General features: G+C 34.7%; 1 protein-coding gene across 1 annotated transcript in view; it reads left to right on the plus strand.

Annotated features, from left to right (window-relative positions):
• The window catches only part of TENM3 (teneurin transmembrane protein 3), a 400,387-nt gene that overhangs the window by 270,157 nt on the left and 109,978 nt on the right, over positions 1–20,252 (plus strand). Inside the window, 2 exon segments of the mRNA XM_025050015.1 lie at positions 5,584–5,706; positions 19,815–20,029. Coding sequence (XP_024905783.1) covers positions 5,584–5,706; positions 19,815–20,029 — 338 coding nt within the window.

Genomic DNA, 20,252 nt, shown 5'->3' on the forward strand with positions numbered 1-20,252 from the left:
AATGGGATTCTGGATCATATGGTAGTTCTAGTTTTAATTTTTTGAGGAACTGCCACACTGTTTTCCATAGCAGTAGCACCCTTTTACAATCTCACCAACAGTGCACAAGGGTTCCAGTTTCTCCACATCCTCACCAAGACAAGTCGTAATGTTTTTAAACTACAGATCAGTCTGGGAACGCCATGGACTGATGGTTTAACTCAGTACATGAATTTGTTTAATCGTATTGCTTTTCTTCTAACACCAGAGATTTGTGCTGAAGGAAGACTTTCCTCACCCTTCCTGTTTCTTCCTACCTGATGGGGTCAATTGTCATTCTTCTCTACTGCGTCTTTACTCCGTGTATGCCTTCATTCTAGTTACCCCAGGGGCTGTAACAGGCTGTCGTAACTGCCTCACCTGTCACCTTGTAGGAAGGAACACCTGAAAGCCTTGCAGAGAAAAACATCTGCAGGGAGGGTTTAGGGAAGGTAAAAACAGACATCATTTAGTGATGTTATGTGTTATATAGACTGCTTTTAAATAAAAATTTTAATTTAAGCATAATATCCATTTAGAAAAGTATACAGATCATAAGTGATCACACCAGTGAATCCACCTCCCAGACAGAAAAACAGAATATTACTAAGCACTACAGAAGCCCCTCTATGGACTCCCCCGGTCATTACCTGCCCCCTCCTCTCTAGAGGTAATCACTCTGGTGACTTTTGTTCCTACCAGTTGATAATACCTGCGTTTGAACTTTACACACATGGACTTACACAGTACTCATGTTTTCTGTGAATGGGTTCTCTTGCTCAATATTATGTTTGGGAGACTTACTCATATTGTTGCATCTGACAGTGGTTCATTCATTTACATTGCTGTATAGAAGTCCATTATATGACTTTACTATAATTTTATCCATTTTACTACTGGCAGACATGGTTATTTCCAGTTTGGGCCTATTATAAATAATGCTCTGTGAACATTCTCGTTCATGCCTTTGGGTGCTATGAGTATATATATTTCTATTAGATATATAAACAGACGTTTGTAGACCAGCTGGGGACTTAACCACCATTTCTAAGATTTTTAATATAGAGAAAATACATTTCAATTCCAAACAAGCAACTTAAAAATGATCTTGCAAAATATGACCATTTATAGTTGGTAAACATCATCTGTTTAGAAGCCAATTTTAACAAATGGACAACTTCTGATTATAATTTGCTGCTGAGATAAATTAACAATTTCTGGGAAAAACTTTTAAATTTTTTTAATGTGAATGCTCAGTTTTAATTCATAACAATTTAGACAAGTAGGAAAACAGCACGGCGTAGTAAAAGGAATCCTGAAATAGGGTCAGGAGATCTGGTATCATGAGTCCTCTTTATTCAGTAACTTTTTAAAAGCATTGGGTAACTCACTGACCTTCTGCCGGCCTATTTCCTCCTCATACAACAGCGATAATGATCCTCGTCCCATGATACATTATTAGAAGATAATACACATCAAGGTATTTTAAAAAGATGAAAAACACTGAATCAGACATATAATAATATTGCCATCATCCACAAATTCCATTCTTCCTTGGATAACATTTTGGAATATATGGAAATAACAATGTAAAACTGCAAAACATGATATCAAAAATACTTTTTAAAGATTAAGTCTACATAAATACGATTTCTATTTCTTTAAAATGCATAAGTATAGTGTTACTTAGGTAATTTTTAAGGTGTCTTTAAGACTTGGAGTTAACCAAAATAGCCTGTTAATTTCATCATCATCATCATATTACTGTAAAAATATTTTGAGATAATGTAAGTATAGTGGGAAAGTACTCGTATGGAAGAACAGTGCCTGGAATACACAAATGTCACCTATTAATATCTTTGCCCACACTTCACCCCCAAATACCATGTCTGCCTTCACTTTCTAGACTGAGTAAAGAAGCATCATCTGTAGCCTGTGGCCTTTACAGAAGTTACATTTAGCTTCTTCCTGTGTGGATTTTCACACTCCACAGCCCTCCGGTCAAATAGAGAGGAGTGTCATGGTATGCCCTTGTTTCAGAAGATCTTGGTTTAAGGTCAAGGTTCACTGCTTACTTGCTTAGAACCTTAAACTCTCAGAAAGCTTCAGTTTTCTCGGATTTAAAATGAAAAAAAAAAAAGTAATGGTAACTACTCAGTGGAGACTTTGTGAAGATTAAATGAGATAATACAGGAGAAGCACTAGCATAACACAATATGGAGTAAGTGTTCAATGAATGTTTTATTTTTAAAAATTATTTCATCACAGTGTCCTAACACCAGCACAGAGAACACTGTCGGTGGCTGCAAGAATGCCAAGTATTGCTGCCAGCTATACCTCCTCACTTAAGCTATATGCCCACAGTGGTGAGGGACTCAGAAGACACAGAGCTCTCGGCCACTTCTTGACACTCTTCCTACACCCTCTGTTCAGTCATGCTTAAGCCAAGAATCCGCTGTACTAGTCATGAAGAGTGGCGGCAAATGCCTCCCTGTGGGTTCAAATCTGCTTTCCAGCTCAGGCATTTAAGAATTGGGCTCATCTTCTTTATTACAGATGTATTTCATTTCACTAATTTTCCCTTTGTTTATCTGCCAAGACATCGCATATAGTTTTTATTACACCAGTGCTCAGTAATTTCTGTAGCATTTTAACTTTGAAGAGTTCGCTGCCTTTATCCCTCTCTTTTTCTCTTCCCCTCACTCCCACCCCCTCTCTCTTTCTTTCTCTTTCTCTCACTGACTTTGGAGTCAATCTCGCTGACACCCTGTATTTGTATATCTTAAGTTATGCATAATGAGTGTCAAGAGCTTCACTAAGTACCAAACAACAATATTTTCAAAGTACATAATATTCTAAGAACAAACAACTTGTTGGTCTCTGTTTCCAATGCAGTGTTAAACAATATATAATATTGGGTATGGTTCTCATTATATGACATCTTAAGTAGAACCGAAATCCCATTTTATTGAGATTCTCTGTAATAAAAAATATATAATAGAGATGTTGCCCATCTGGCAAAAAATAAAATAGCTTTCCAAACACAAACGTAATGTTACTTTTTGACATTTCACATCTGTGTGTGATCCCATGGGTTATCTCTCCTCTTCAAAGTCTATTAAAACCAAGAAAATGAACAAATCTATGATTCAAGAGACTTTTTATGTTACATAAAAGCTCACAATGATGACACATTATTTTGTGTAGAAACTTTGACCCTTTTGGAATATTTATCATTGCCATGCCAAAGTATGTCTGTCAAACCTTTTACTGTATGCAAAAAAAAAGTAGCTCCCATTTGAGTCAAAAATTGCTGAAATAGCTGAAGCTTGAAACATGTACGAAGTGATGGATGTTTAGAAAGCTCTTGACATTTTGCCACTCAAACCTACATAATTTAATGCAAAATGACTTCCAGTTATACCACTTTACAAATTGATGATTTGTAAATTCAAGAATTTCGTAACCTATATCTTAATCCTCGAAAAATCATATTTTAACATGAATTACTGGTGAACTGTAATTCAAGCAGGGACTTAGAGTATAAACATCAGTTACATATATACAGGGTAGATGTAGCTATGTTTGTATCTATGTTTGGTATATTTCTTGATATATTTGGTATATTTCATGATTTTATGTCAGGTATTGTTAACAAAAGAATGTGAGACTGGTAATAGAGGTTCCCCAAACTGTTGAGTCTTTTCTAAAAACTCAATTATATATAGTACTAGCGGACTTTCACTCAGCTACTTTTCATATAGCATTACACTAAGGCAATCAATTATTAGCAATGTAACTCTCTATTAGTAGCCATTTATGTATTTGGTTTACATTTATTAACTTTTCCTTTAAATTATTATATTTTTATCCACAACAGTGTTTTTCTTAAATTTTTAAATCTCGGGAAACAGAATGCATTTATTTGACAGATACTTATCAAGACCTACTGGGTATCAGGCAGTGTATAAGATAACTGAGATCAAAAGTGAACTAAAAAGTCTTGGTAGAGATGAGCTTAATCCAGTCAGGGAGGCTTCCCCAAGAAGCTGACACCTACCATCTGAGTGAAGAATGAGAATTTCACAGTAGGTGGAGAGCATTGCAGACAGAGGGACTATTTATTGAGAGGTACCATGGTCTGGTCAGGTGACTTCAAATTGTTCATTAATCTGGAATACAGAATAAGTAAATGAAATATCTCTATACTAAGAACTGCCCTGTTATGTGCCAGCTATGCTTCATATGTGCTGCCTAAAAAGTTCACATCAATTAAATAAGGTAGGTTTAACCAGCTTCGTTTTTAAAGTAAACCTAATATTGTGCAATATCACATAATTTGTCCAGGGTTAAATCCCAGATTGAGGACTGAACCAAAATCTAACTACATCTAAAGCCCCAGCTCTTTACACTGTGCCAGTTTAATTTTGTTACTACATATACCGAATATTTAATAAGGGCTTTTTGACAGTGGTAGTGAATTTAAGGTGAATTGTTAGAACCATTACGCTGGTTCTAACAATGCTTTTTAAACACAAGTCTTTCTCTGCCTCTCATGTAAATTTCGATATGTATAGTGAGTAAATAATGTCAGATAATGTAAGAAAAATTCTCTTTCATGATATGGTAATAGGACCGTCACTAGGTTTCCCTATTTAGCCTTCCTTAAGGATTAATTCCTAAACTGTATTCTTCAGAACACAAGTGAATGTTTAGTAAGTGTTAATGGTTAATATGGCAATGATTATTCTTCTAAATGTTTTTAATAAATTAAGAAAAATAATACATAAAAATGTAAAATTATATTACATGTATAAATTTACAACTATGTTGTCTTCTAATGATCTATTTCTAAATATTTTAAAGACAGAAAATTAGTAAATACACTTACAAAGTTTTAATAAATGTATAAGGTTATCATACTGACATCTACTTGAAATTACCTGACACATATGCATGTTGCTTGATCTGTGCCATTGCTGAATTGTATGTTATAAATTCAAAATCAGTTCACCTTAAATTTAGAATATTCAAATATTATTATATTTTGTGCATCTGAATCCATTCTGATCCTCTCACACACCAACAAATTCTTCATCTGTGAGACCGATTTTTCCTTTACCTTAATCCAATGAATAGCATCATGTCTCTTGAGAACCTATAAATGTTGCAGTAAAGTATTTATGCATGTAAAAATGGACTGTGGTCAAGTAAGTTTGGCAAGTGCTGCTATACATATAGCATTGTGCCACTTGCTTAAATGGTGGCGAAGAGTGGAACTCGGATGTAGCTGAGCAAATAATCTTTCATAAGAGTTTCCCTGTACCAATTAGCTGAGTGATATCACATCATTATTAGTTAAGGTGCAGCCATATTGCACTGCATTGCTGCCTCAATTTCATTTATGTGAGGAACTGTTTTCTAATTTTTATTACACAATTATCCTTGGTGTTTCAGAACATGGACGTTTCAACTTTCTATATAACTGTTGTTATAAACATGTTTATCATTTGCTCTATTGTGAAAAGCAGCAGACCCTTAACAACTTGTGTTCTTTACCCCCAGCAATGCATCTATTTGGCCTCAACTGGCAGTTACAGCAGACTGAAAATGACACATTTGAAAATGGAAAAGTGAATTCTGATACCATGCCAACAAACACTGTGTCATTACCTTCTGGCGACAATGGTAAGAGGGAGAATTATGTGTCCCGTGTTTTTATTTTGATGTCTCTTTCCATAAATTTATTTTTTCCCATGTTACATCCAGCTTTATATAGGAGAGAGAAAAGGTTTTGAAATTACAGATGTCATCTTCTAATGAGTAGTTTTTATTCATTTACTTGAAAGATTGAAAATTTACATTTTTATTATAGGAATAATACTATATTCTGCCTTCTGATTTGATGGATAGGCCTGTCTGCCTTTCCCTCCTGCAAGTGTTTATTTTGTTTTAATCTGTAAATAGGTTATGATTCAGTGTATCATCTCGTATATTACCTTGGGTGTATTAAGCTTTCTTCACTCAACTAGTACGTGGAGTTGGAATACTATATTAATTCTGTTATAAAAGCTTTTAAATACAAAACATATTAAAGGATTATAATGTATCGACCTTTCCCCTGCTTGCCCTTTCTCTAAACCTTTCAAAGTTTGCACTTAGAACTAACAGACTTTCAAATCAATTAGCTCTGAATTAAAAATAGAATTTAAGAGGATGTATTTCATTTTTCCAACATAAACACCCAGAATGCTCTATTTCACTTTTCTGATATAAACACCCATACGTATTCTTACGTGTGTATGTTTGTATTATATATCATTTTATATGTTTGTGTGCGTGTATATATGTGTTGGGTATTTGGCATCCTCTGATTTTTTGAGAAATATCATAATACTTTATATCTCAAAGCAACCAGATCAAGACACCTTTTTCTGTCACATGATAAATATATAACGTTTGCCTTTAAGCATTTCCCCAGCTTTTATTCCTCTTTTCCTCTTCTTATCTAGTGCATTCGTATTCTGCTTTGGCATCAGTAACGTTCATTTTCATGTGGCTAATTTCTTTGCAAGTTTAGAAAGAAGCTATTATATATTTATATATAACATACTTATTTATATTTATATATATGATGCTATGTTACATATACCCATTGATTGCGACTAATGCTTTTACTATTTTTTTGTTCTTTGCTTTCCCATCTTCTTCTGTTTTATTTTAACAATAATACTTTATGACACTTTCTTCTTAGCTGAGGAATTTTATAGGACTTTAGATTTTCATAGCAATAATAAATTCCCCACCCCAACCCCTGTACGGGGCCATTTGATACAAAAAGTTCTACATGTGACCCAAAACTATAAGCTGGTGACTGATATGTCACTGCACCTAAAGTAAACAGTGGTAGTCACTGCACTATGGATTAAAGTAGAATGAAAACACACTTTCCGAATTAAAACTGTGGGTGGGAAATTTCAATTAAATAAAATGTAATTACTTTAAAAGATTGTTTTGTAATACAATGATAATATGCATATGAATAGATTAAGTAACTACAAATTAAGAATATCTTTGGTTTATATAGATTGAAATTTAGACTGTCTCTAAAAGTGGGTGGTTTCTGTGAAAATGGTCTAGTAGCACTTAGTAAGCACATACATAGGAAACTTTTTACAGACTGAAGAAAATATATTAAAGAGAAAAAAGCTTACGGTAAACATTTTATTTATTTTACAACATCCTAACCTTTAATTATGACTAAAATGAAAATTTCATAGTACTTCAAAAGGATGACACCAAGAAAGCTATGGATTCAGAGTCCCTCCCACAGCCTCGGCGCTGGCCCTTGATATTTTGCCAGGGAATTCCTCGGCTTGAATCAGCATTGCCGAGCTCACATAAGCCTATACTCAAATCCCAGCTTCTACATCTACTGACTTTGTAACCTTGGAAGCTGCTTAGTAGTTCAGATCTGCAAGAAAATTTTAGTGCAACCCTGGAATAGACTGTGTAGGATAATATCAGCTCAGATGTTAGAAGAACGTTGTGTAAATTATGGCTTCAGAAATCTCTATGGAGCTGATAGGCTTTTAAACTTCTATTCACTATGACTGCAGTAAGAAATACATGTTATATCAAAATCCGCATATGCATACATGCATACATCTGAAATGTTTCTCCCCGAAAATAATACATATCCTCATTTTGTGAAGTGCACCTTGGTATGTTCTGTTCCATTTTACTGTATTTCCCTTTTATACAAATGCTAGCTGAAACTCACTCAGATAATTTCACAATTTACAAAGGATTGTGGTCCACTGTTTCAAAAACACTGCTTTGGAAGTTCCTGTCTCTGAGAGGGACTGAGTGTCCCACGTGACTATAGAGTGCATTGTGTGCAGTTACTTGTGCCTGTAGAACATCTCTATATACATGTGAGTAAAGTAGCTTCTTCCTAGCCTCCCACATAAGGAATAGATAGCAGATGTCCCAGAATGAGTTAAGTACACTGCAGAAGAACTGATCCTCCTGCCAACTAGACTATGAGATTCAAAATGTGACCTGAATAACAGTCACTTGTGTCTTCTTTATTATTTCTCAAATAGAAAAAAAAATCCTAAAGTATAAAGCATTCTTATTTCCATTTTTTCAAGTAAAGATTTTTGGTATATATCCTTAAAGACTTATAGACGTGGGCTGCAGGGGCATGAGGGGACTCTATTTACAGGAAAAGAGGTACCTTAAAAACACTGCTTTTAAGCCTCCACAATGGACCTGCAGTATCCATCCACCATCATCCACTACTTCAGTTTCATAATCTGTCCAAAGAAGCAGATCACATCATCTCTTTGGAAATTCTAGGAGATTATAACCCTTAAGAAAGCCTTAGAATTCTGAATGAAACTCACTAGGAGAATTAATTGTGCTAAGCATAATGAGAACATTACTTCGTGGCTTCTAAATGCAAAACTTATTATGCAGTCCTATTTTGTTCCTATTTTATAAACATAATTCTAAGGAACAATCATGGTGTTAAGGGTTCAGTAAACTCCCTGCTTTGCTTTTAAGTGAATAGTGAACTGAAGCTTTCAAATGGTATTTAGTATTTAAAAGAAAAATTTCTATTACGTGCTATGATCCTTTGCTGATTATTCTTGAGACTGCAAATTTGACTACAGATTTTAGAGATGAGATGTCAGAAGTGTGGGGTCTCAGGCAAAACCGATGGAAGTGGACAATGTAAGTAAAGAGATGAGCACACAGTTTTTAGCTCAAACACTAGTCCCTTCTCAGAAACTAAAATTATTCCCCTGGACCAAGGAATTCATTTAGCCTAATGTTCTGGAAAAAATCACACAGACCTCTATTCAAGTCCTAGCTCTTTCATTTATTTACTTTGTAACCTTGAGCAACTTACTTAACCTCTTTGAGCCTCAATTTCCTCACACATAGAGAGGGGATAATAATACCTATCACTTGGCTCACCAACTTCAATAGTCTGGCAGCCCTACTGTAATTCTTGCAAACTCTCTCTTCCACACATCTCAACAATTATTTCAAATCTTCCTACTGTACTCAAAACTCCAATCCCTCAGCTCTCTCAGCAGATGACTCTGCATTCTGTTCAACAACAACAACAAAAGGAAAGCTTCGGAGGGAGTTCTCTTAATTTTCTGTAAACAAATCTCAATTACTATGTGTTTGGACTTACCATTTCACTCTTTTCTCACCATATTCAGGGCTAATCTTTTCATGAGTACTCCTGATCCCATCCTGTATCTTCAAAATTTCCCCACTCTGCTGGTACCTTCCAGTTATCATCTGACCATTCCGAAGCCTCTCGATGTCCTTAAAAACACATAAATAATCCCTTGAGTCTACCTCCTAGTCTAGCTTCTCCCTGTCTTTCTCTTCCCTTACAGCCAGCCTTCTTGAACAGAGTATGCATATTCACTATTTTCCTTTCTTTATCTTCCACTTACTCCTGTGACAGTATGGCTTCTGCAATACCCCTTTCTAATGACTGTCCTCTACCACCATCACTCATTACAACTGATGTCTTCCAGAGCTATCAGTTGCTATGTCAGTAGCATTAATGAATACCCTTCGATCTTTATCACATTTGAGTTCTTGATAACATTTAATAGTTAACCAGTCCCTCCTCGTTGAAATACTGTTTTCCCTTAGCTTGTGTGATACCTCATTCAACTGGGCTTTCTTCCTGACTTTTTGGCAGCAACATTTTAGTTCATTTAGTTGACTCGTCTTCCTCTGCCTTATCCCTAAACACTGCTGTTACTCGGTACTCTCCTCTTTTTAGAATCTAATCACTCTGCTTTCTCTCATTCACCCTTCTGGCTTCGGTTGCCTGCTATGTGCTGTGTTACATTCTGTGTGCTCCCAAATCAATAAGTGCAGCCTAGATCTCTTTCCTCGAGCTCTAGACATCACCTACATAAAATCTATCCAAATAGCGTTGGAACACGTCCACCTGGCTGCCTTCCAAACATCTCAAAGTCCGTGCATCTAAAAACCAAACCCATCATACTTCAGTTATCTATTACTGCATAACAAACCACATCAAAACTCAGTGGCTTAAAAGAACAATTTGTTCTCTCATGGTTCTGTAGATTGACTAGGTAATTCTTATGTTTTTGCTTGAGTCTCGCATGCAATTGCTTTCAGATGCCAGCTGGGTCTGTTTGAAAGCTCTACTGAGCTGGTAGTCTAAGATAGCTCACTCACACAGCCGGCAGTTGATGCTACCTGTTGGCTGGAGCTTAACTGTGGCTGTTGACTGGAGCATCTAAACATGGCCTCTGTGTGGCTTGTGCTTCTCAGAGCATAGCAGCAGGTTGTGAAGAGGAGAGTCCCAAGAGGGAGCATTTGAAGAGTAAAGGCTTCTGGAGTATTGGACATACTAGGGTGTCACTTCCATCACACCTTGTTGGTCAAGAAAGTCAGTAAGATGAGCCCAAATTAAGAAAAGGAAAATGAAACTCACTTGTTGCCCCAGGAAACGACAAAGGCACATTGCATAAGGGCAAGAGGGATGGAAGATATTTTGGCCATCTTTGGAAAACACAATTGGCATATTATCTTTCTTTCCAAATTTGCCTCTCTTTCAGGGCTTTATATATCAGCAAATGGCATCACCGTTCACCTAGTTACCCAGGCCAGAAGTTTACAAGTCATGCCTGACTCCTCCTAGTCTCCCATCTGCCACATTCAGTTAGTCACCAAGTTCTGTCAGTTCTAACTCCAGATTATTTCTTGGACCCCTCATCTCTCACATGACTTAAAGAAGCCACTTTCTATCTGAGATGTATGTTTCTAGTTTTGCTCATCCATTCTTCAAACACAAATTTGAGATATCAATACCCTGTCTGACCCCCTTTAGTCACCTAGATTCTGGCCAGATGCCTATAAATGACTTATAACACTCTCCACAATCTGCATGTTCATCACCCCAGGTTATAATGTAGAAACAATATAGCAGAGTGTTAGAGTGTAGGCTCTTGAATCAAACCACCAAGGTTCATATCCTTGTTCTGATTTGATTTTTAATGCCTTCTTTACTTGGGAGAAGTTATATAGCTTCTTTGTGACTACATTTTCTCATCAATTAGAGTGGTCTTGCATATTCAATGCAAACACTTAAAATGGTATACAGTGCATAGTAAATGTTTGAAAAATGGTGGTTATCGCTGTTACTATTACTATTACTATTTCTGCTCTGTCTCAAGCTTTTAGCACAATTATTGGCATGTAAGAGGTACTCAGTAAGTATTTGTTGAATGGACAAATGAAAATAGTAAGACTAAATGATATAAAGTATATAAAGGGTCCAATAGAATGCCTTGTATAAAGTATGCACAAAACAAATGTTGATACAGTATAGTGGTTAAGAATTGAAGCTCTGCCACTCAGTGAATAGCTTTAAGCAAATTACCTTCTCTAATCTCTTGTTTCTTCATAAGATAGATTTAAATCAGATAATGCATGTAGGATGCCAAGCAGTGATTGGAAAATGACAAGTATTTGATACATGTCAGTAATTATTAGTTCACTCTTTTTTCTCCAGTTCAAGATTACGTACTTGTATTTTTGTAGCAAAATTTTAAGTAGATCCTTAAATTAGCATCAATAATATCCTCTAAAGCAGTAATAAAATCCCTATCACTAGTTATGTATATTTTTAGTTATTTGTATTTTATGAAAGAAATCTATTCTTAATCTTCCTTCAAATGCATAGTATTCATTCTACATTTATTTTTTTGAGCACATATTATATGCCACGCACAGAGCAAGATTCTAAGAATATAGCAGTGAAAAAACAATGACAGTCACAATAGTTGTTCTCAATACATGTGAATTTCTAGGCAAGACAGGAATGAAGCAAGGACATTTCAATAAGACAAATGCCAAAATGTAGTATAGGATAATTTGGGATAATATAAGACAAAACAAAAGGCCATAAATTTTGGTTGGTATAACTCTAGCAAATGTCTTCTATAATTCAAGAAAAAAAAACCTCTTTTTCATATGAGTGCAAATTGAAAAACTACAAATATATATGCATGTGTGTTTATACATGTATATATTTATGATTCATCCTGTTTAAGCAAAATAACTCAAATTACTTTTAAATTTTCATTATTGTTCATCATATATCGATTTTCTCAAATACTAGACAATTTTAGAAAATTAGATTTTGAACAAGTTAAAGATTGTCTGTGAATTGAAGTGACAGGACTAACAGGGCTGCAGGACCATTGAGTTTTATTCAATATTGTTTATAATATTTGCATTGTTGCAATGTATAATAGTTCCTTAATTAGGTGCAGTATTGATTTTGTCCATTCAGCTAGTTTGCAAGGTAATTATGTTTTATTTCACTTACCTCATGATATAACACTCTGTGTCCACAATGTTAAGTTACCGCATATGGTGATTTATTAAAAGATGTGTTCTCTCAGAGATCTCAGAGTCAAGGTCTGAATTCAAAGTTAGGTCATAGAATTGGAGGGTGGGCTACTGATTGTCTATAAATGCCTAACCTTGCTTCCTGCCATCTTAATTATTAGTGCTTCCATGGGACTTAAGATGATATTATCATTTACCCTCTTCAACAACTGAGTTAGACTTTTAGAGTCGGATTTCTTCTCTCCCTTTCCATTTTAATCATTGTAGGCTTCCTTTCTCACATCATTTGCAGGCAGCAAATTCATGATATAAGTGGCAAAACATTTAGTAGTTTTCTGATGTCACATGATAATGTTCAGATACCAGACTTTTTAATTACTGGCGTGGTTTCAAATACTCTGTTTTGTCCTTGTGACATCTAGCATTGGTAAACTATTGTTTACCAATATCTCAGACTACAGAATACTTTTTTTAAGGCATTGTCTGAAAAACACCACTTTACTGAAGTTTTCGTATAAATGAGTATCACATGAATAAGGAGAAGGAGAATAGCTGTAGCTTTGTGTACACATCCTCTTTATGTTTTCACACTCTGACAACTGTATTTTAAGACATTAAGACTGTTGTGACACATGCTTACTGATGAAAGGAAAAATCACAGTTAGTAGGTGAGAAGATTGCTAGTGGCTCCCACATACAGGCACAACAGGACACGTTGAAAAAAATCTTCAAGATGATACCCTATTGTGTTTGAAGATATGGTACATCACACTCTTACCGTGAAGGCTTTAATTGGTTTGATTCCTAACCTACAAGCTTTGAGTTTAGAATAACTACGGGGCACTCTGTTGGCCCTGTCTATTTTTTCCTCCGTCCTTCCTTCTTTTTCTCTTAGTAAAACCTACAGACAACCTTAGTATTTCCTATGATCATTCCCAGGTTCAGACTCTGGGGGTTTAAGGATGGAGTGATCTCAGTAAGGGAGGAGAGAGAGCACGAGAACTGGCCTTCCTTTTATTTCCTCTGAAGCCAAAGTTTTCTGGAATTCAGGATATGATGAAAGACATCTGTGTCCAGGCTTTTATCCGAGAGGACCTATGAGCTTCAGAGGAAAAGGTTGTGCAAGTATTTACAAGTTTATCAAACTGTGTCGATGGCTCGCTGACTTCCAGGTGTATTTACAATCAGTAAAGAGCACTTGAAAATCCTAACACGAATGACCATACTTGACTTGGCCAGATTAGAGAAGGGCTATGACTTGAAAAAGCAATAGTGCATGATTTAAAAAGACAAAGCCCTTCAGAAAACTCTAGTCCCCTGACATTTAAACTAGAGGCTTTAGCAAGAATGTTATACTAATCTAAGCTGCCGGTTCAGTGAATTTAAGAAGAGAAAAAGCAAAGTCCTTCTATCTCCACATCACTGATTATAATTAGAAGTCAGATCTGCATCTACCTTTTAGAAATGATGCATTCTAAGACTTTAACTCAAAATAAATTTATTCTAAATAGTGTAATTATTTAAAGCAAATAGATTTGATAGACTCCTAAAAATGAGATTAATATTTCATAGGAAGGGCAATAATAGATCACGATCTTCAAATCATTTTGTTCGAATCATTTTCTAAAACAAAATATGTATACAAATTTAAATTAAATTTTATTTCTTGTGACCATAATACTCTTAAATGTTTTTAAAAACCTGTTTTCTTCTGTATTGAATCATGCTTATAATTATTAATTGTACACGTTTGACTGAAATCAACCCTTAATTACATAAATTTGTTAAACTTTTGATAATTATTAAATACGAAAAGGGAAAATGTATTGAATATGCCTCTCTGAGATGAATGGGGCCTTTTTCAAATAGTTTATGTATTCATGGATGGATATTACTTATTGCAAGAGCAAAGCAAGATTCCATATCAATTCTATTCCTGTTTTCCTCTTTTATAGATACAAACATAAGAAATCTTGCTGCAAAATAAGCAGATGGGACTGGAAGGATATTTTTTAGAGTCACGCCATTCAATTATGTGAAATCGTTATTAGTCATATGTCAAAAATCACACTGTGATCTACTTCCAAAAAGTATGTGTAGTGGTCTACAAGCTGTCAATTCCATCACATTTCTTCTTCAGTTTTATTCAAAACAAAGAATTGGCAACTACTTTCAAAAAAACTTACCAAGTCTTCCAAATCAATCCATTTCTGTTTCTGTGGCGAATACCAAAAAAGACTTTACCAAGGCTTAGGCAGATACTACTTTATACCTGTTATTATTTTACTTAGTGGCACTTCATTTAATCTGGTATATGCAGAATTTGGTGAAAAATAGAACTATGGTTCATTTTGATTCACCTTTGAAATTATCCTTTTTGAAGGCTTTTATTATGTGCTTTAAATATCTCTATTTAATTAGCTCATTTAATTTATGGGAAATACCTACTATATAATTTACTGGCAGAGCTAGTACTCATTAAAACCAAACTTACTTTCTGTCAGAAAGTCTGACTTATTTTTCTGTTCAAATAAATTAATATGCATTTTGTCACAACCATCTCAGTTCTGAATTCCTACTCTAGGTAGATAGTAAAGAGATAGATAAAGCACAAATCCTTGCCACGAATTTGATAATTGGGTTAAATAAGGCATCACTACCTTTAATATTTCTTACTTTATTGATACTGTCTTTGCAATTGTGAAATTCTTCTGCAGGTGAAAAGCATTCTTTGACAATGGTTGAGGTGGGTCATGAGGGCGTGAAACAAAAATGTTTACCTTCCTCTGGATCTATCAGATTTCAAAACCTACCACCAGTCTTAAATACTACATTTAACTCTGCACTTTGTCCTTGACAGAAATATGTATAAGACAGAGAAAGGTACTGTATGTAGCCTTACCTTGGATTTATGGTGTCTTGAATAAAGAGAGTTTCATCAACAAAAATATTTTAAAATTTGCCTTTGCTTGTAATCCCTGGGAGCTTTATGCTCCAAGATAGTGTACCACAGTAAGTTTCTGAATGTGTGAGAGGTATGCCTTTCTTTTATAAAGAAAGTCTACATATGGAAGTTGTTGAATTCTAGAAATTAATCCCCTTATAACAGTTTACTCCTCTCCTCATTGAAGAGTCTTCATGTAGTCTTCATACCTCAGGATATAACTACTCTTGTTCGAAGACTCCTGGACCAAATGACCTCCATGGGCACTTGAACTCTGAGATTCTATGATATTACGATTACTTAGGCTTTTTCATTACAGAGAGAAAAAAACAATTATCATAACTATTACTGCCTCATTCAAGCACATCCAATCAACCTTGGTTCTTCTGTTTTACAAATGAAAGAACAATCTTTCTGAAAAAGAAAGATTGTTAAGTTAGCTGTGGGACTAATTGGATAAGTAGATACACTTATTGACATAACAGTGGGTACACATATTTCAGTGAGAAAAATTTTAACCTCTCCAAATCAGTAGATGGAGAAAGCAACAAAGCAAGACCTCCGAAACCCTACGAGTCAGAACTCTATCATTATTTCTGAAGCTAAAACTCCTGAGCAAAGATAATATTTTAGGAAAAAAATTCTATGCTTGGAGCCAGTTTATGCTAACAGCTCTCAAAGCACAGGTATGCTATTAAAGCTAAAGACCATTTAGAACAGCAATAGATAAGATCAATACCAGAGTGTAGATTAAATCACATTAGCTTCAGATAATAACAATAGAAATTTTTAATAACAATAAAGTATAATAATAGCCTGAGAAATGTATGAACTTGATGAATGTGTCCAAATATGAACAATTTCCTTTTCAAATATGATATGTGTACTGATAGATCTTAGTGGGAAAAAGGAATGCTACTCTATTCAGCATTTTAAAAATAGTTTCATGTGGAAGTCAACCAAAAGACAAAAACTTATTAAGAATCTATTATAACTTGTTATAACACAAAGAATATGATGTCATAGTATCCATGGTTGTTCTTATTCCACAAGAATTGGTCATTTCTTCCTAATAAAAATAAGTGTAACTCTTTGTCTTAAAATTGAAAGCTAAGCCGAATTTCTAGTGTGGTTAAGTGGGTTAATATGTCTGATTTTATATGAAATAGGTAAATTTAAAACTTATAATTCAGAGTAATATTTTTGTTTTAATAAAAAGCAAAAATTATACTGATGATTATATAAAACACATAGTTTGGGAATTATGCAGACCTCGACTTAAACCCCAACTTTACCACTCACTTTGGCCACATAATTTATTTCTCTGAGCCTTAGGTTCCTCATCTCAAAATAAGATCCACCTCACAGAGTTTTTTATTGAAATTTAAAACAGATAATATAGGTGAAACCATCTGGCCTTACAGTAGGTTCTCAGGAAAGGTTAGTTCCATTTGTCTTTCCTCTCTTCTCAATCTTTTCAATTAAAGCTAATCTATGACAAATGTAGGTGCCTGTGCAGAAGCATCCAAAATGAAAAGTAGAAATTAGTCTCAGGTATTTCAACAAATAAAGAAAAATTTCTGGTTAGATAGGAAATGAAAATAATCTCTGGATGGTAGAATTATATTTTTTTATCTTTTTATTTACTATGTGTTCTAATTTTGCTAAATGAACATGTATAACTATCATAAAAGATTTAAAATTTCAATGAACGATGCAGTTTATAATCTTTGTGTTGATATACTACATGAAAAGTTACAATGATTTCTATAACCCAGTCTTTAACTTTTATCCCCTAGAACATTTTATATTATGAAATTAGTTCAAGAAAAATAGACATGACAGCCAAAAAGTTATTAACTGCCATGATTATGAACATCAGGAGAAAAGAGGGAAGTAAGATTGTATATAATGTATTTTTATTAAGCTTCCTTCCTCATACCTGGATTATTTGCAACTATATCCTAACTCATTTCTCTACTCCTAGCTTCCCACACTATTATACTTTAATATCCTTGGAACAATGACTTCATTTCACCTTTGGCCTGATCCATTTCACTATAGGTGTCCTTCGTAATGGATGGTACATGTCTCATCTCAGGATACAGTAGTCCAGGTAGAAAACAATCCTGACATTTACTATTAATATACTCTCCCTCAAACTTCATATTTATCTATGTGTGGATTTGTTGTGAATTACTCTAGACCCTAAAAGCCTTAAGCTGGATATTCACCGTACTCATCTGCGATTACTAAGACATGTTCCTTAGAAATGTTGAATTCCTTTTCTCCCGATTATACGTACACACACATACACACACACACACAACACAACATGGGGACAAATAAATGCCTTTGTGGCATTGAAATACAATTAACCTATGTTAAGAATACTTCAAATATCTATTTTTAAAATATGCCATACATGATATGCATTGTAACATAATGCTAGTAAATATATACATCTTCAGGAAAAGGGTTAGAATAACACTCTTAGATAGAGTTGAAAGCACAGAAAAAATCACTAACATGAAGTCTAAAGACCAAATTCTGTAACTTGGCATTCAAGGCCATCCACAAACTGATGTCATTCTCCCTTTCCAATCTTATCACCCATAACTCCCATGGCAAACCCATTAATTTCTTTCATTTATTCAATACCTATTGAGGGCCAAGCACTTTGTATAAGTAATCTTTACAAGTCCAGTGATTACATTATTACTATCCCTGTTTTACAGATGAGACTTAGGTCTCATAGGTCACACAGCTAGTTAGTGACAGAGCAAGAATTCAAATCCAGGTTTGTCCAGCTTCAAAACCAGTTTTCTTCATTTCTAGCCAGATGGAGCTCTCTGATCGCCATCACCCTAGTGCATGCCATGTTTTTAATCGTGATGTTCACCCCAACTCAGAAACCTTATTTTTATATGTCCTTCAAATTTTACCTCACAACTTAATTATTTCTTCTGTGAAATATTTCAGCCTCCAGCCTACAGTATTATCACCTTCCTCTGACCTTTAATCATGTTACTTTAGATTGTTATTTAATTTATCCATTTATAGGTGTTGTCTTCCCAACCAGGTATAGTTGCTTGATGGCATAAGCCATGGAAGCCAGAGTAGACATTCTCTAAGATTCTGCTTTTTGGATTATATTTCTGCGTATCACCTACAGTTATATATGTTCCTAGTAGAAGCTCGAAAATGAACTCAAAGTTAAAGCAAAACCTCTTCATGGGCATTCAGAAGACTCCTCTGTCATTAAATTAAGATCATTCACAACTCTCTGTTTTGAAATCTAACCTTCTAAATTTTGAATTAACAGTTTCTCTGGAGGCTATTATATAACAGACATTGTATCATAATATATAATGTCTGAATTATCAGGTTAATGTTTTAAAAAGACAAACTTAGTAGTAGGTCAATTTGTGACTTTAAAAAGATTGAATTGATAGAGGATAATTTGTCCAGTTTCATTCTGTTCCTTAGCTTTTGTGGACCCTCTTTAGATGAAAGACAAATTATTTCATTTCCATTTAAGGCAAATTATAAAACCTCCTCTATCACTAACCCCTTCAGAATAATGGAAAGAGAACCTTAGCAAAGAGGGAAGGGCCACACCATACCGAAAAAGGTGAGTCTTGCCTCTGTTTCCTAAAACCAGGCCATGTAGAAGGAGAGGAGTTGGTCTCTGTGGGGTTACAGAGATTCAGGCAGCAAAGAGTCTGTTCCTGCAGGTTAAAGGTCATTGAGAGGGATAATTCAAGTGTGCCTGCTAATGCTGAAAGTGAATTTGAGATGTGGGTCAAAAGAAGAAAAGTTGTAGCGGCCTACATCAAAAGCTTTATAAGAATTTAAATTTACTGCTTTTTTCTCCTCATGATATTCATACTACCCCTTCTCCATTTCCCTTCCAACATCTGATTTTTCATTCATTCTAATAAATAGTCTAGAGGGGACTACATGAATCAGTGCTTTTGATTGGTTCTGTTGTTTGTTTTAGGATTGATTTGAAAATCTCCATAATCCATTCTGCCTTAATTTACACTTAGTATGTTTAGAATGACTGATAAGTACCAGACTTAATCTCTCCCAAGAAATAACAAGACATATAATTTGCAAGATAATTATTTTTCAAGTGATCAAGAAAGACTGTAGGTGTGAAAACAGTTTCAGTAATAGGCATACCTTGGGGGAAGTCGACGGATTTTGACTTAAATATCTTAAAGAATGTGTTAGCTGAACTAACAATATCTAAAGAAAAGATCGGAAAGCAAAAATTATGTGAGAGTATTTCATTTATCGGAGGAAGATGAAATGTCTGACTGTCTAGCAAAAAGAACTTTTTGAAAAGAACATTGTTTTGTTTTGTTTTGTTTTGTTTTTTAATTTCATTCTTCTTCAATGGATCTCTTTTGTTCAGGAAAATTAGGTGGATTTACACAAGAAAATAACACCATAGATTCCGGAGAACTTGATATTGGCCGAAGAGCAATCCAAGAGGTTCCTCCTGGGGTCTTCTGGAGATCACAGCTCTTTATTGATCAGCCACAGTTTCTTAAATTCAATATCTCTCTTCAGAAGGATGCATTGATTGGAGTGTATGGCCGAAAAGGCTTACCACCTTCCCATACTCAGGTAGAAGTAGGCTTTGTTGTCAATAAAATGAAAACTGCTTATTTGCATTTTTTAAGTTATTCTATTTCTTAAGTTCAGCAGTTTAACTGTTTGATGACCACTTTTGTATTGATCTTTTACAGTGAGAAGAATTTTGAGTGTAGGTAACACTTATCTTGAGGTTTTTGAATTAGTAGAAAGAACAGCATTTTCTTCCTGACTTGCTTTAACCATTATTGATTGA

Source organism: Pteropus alecto, unplaced genomic scaffold (genome assembly GCF_000325575.1).
Source record: "Pteropus alecto unplaced genomic scaffold, ASM32557v1 scaffold24, whole genome shotgun sequence".
In the NCBI taxonomy this organism is placed as follows: domain Eukaryota; kingdom Metazoa; phylum Chordata; class Mammalia; order Chiroptera; family Pteropodidae; genus Pteropus; species Pteropus alecto.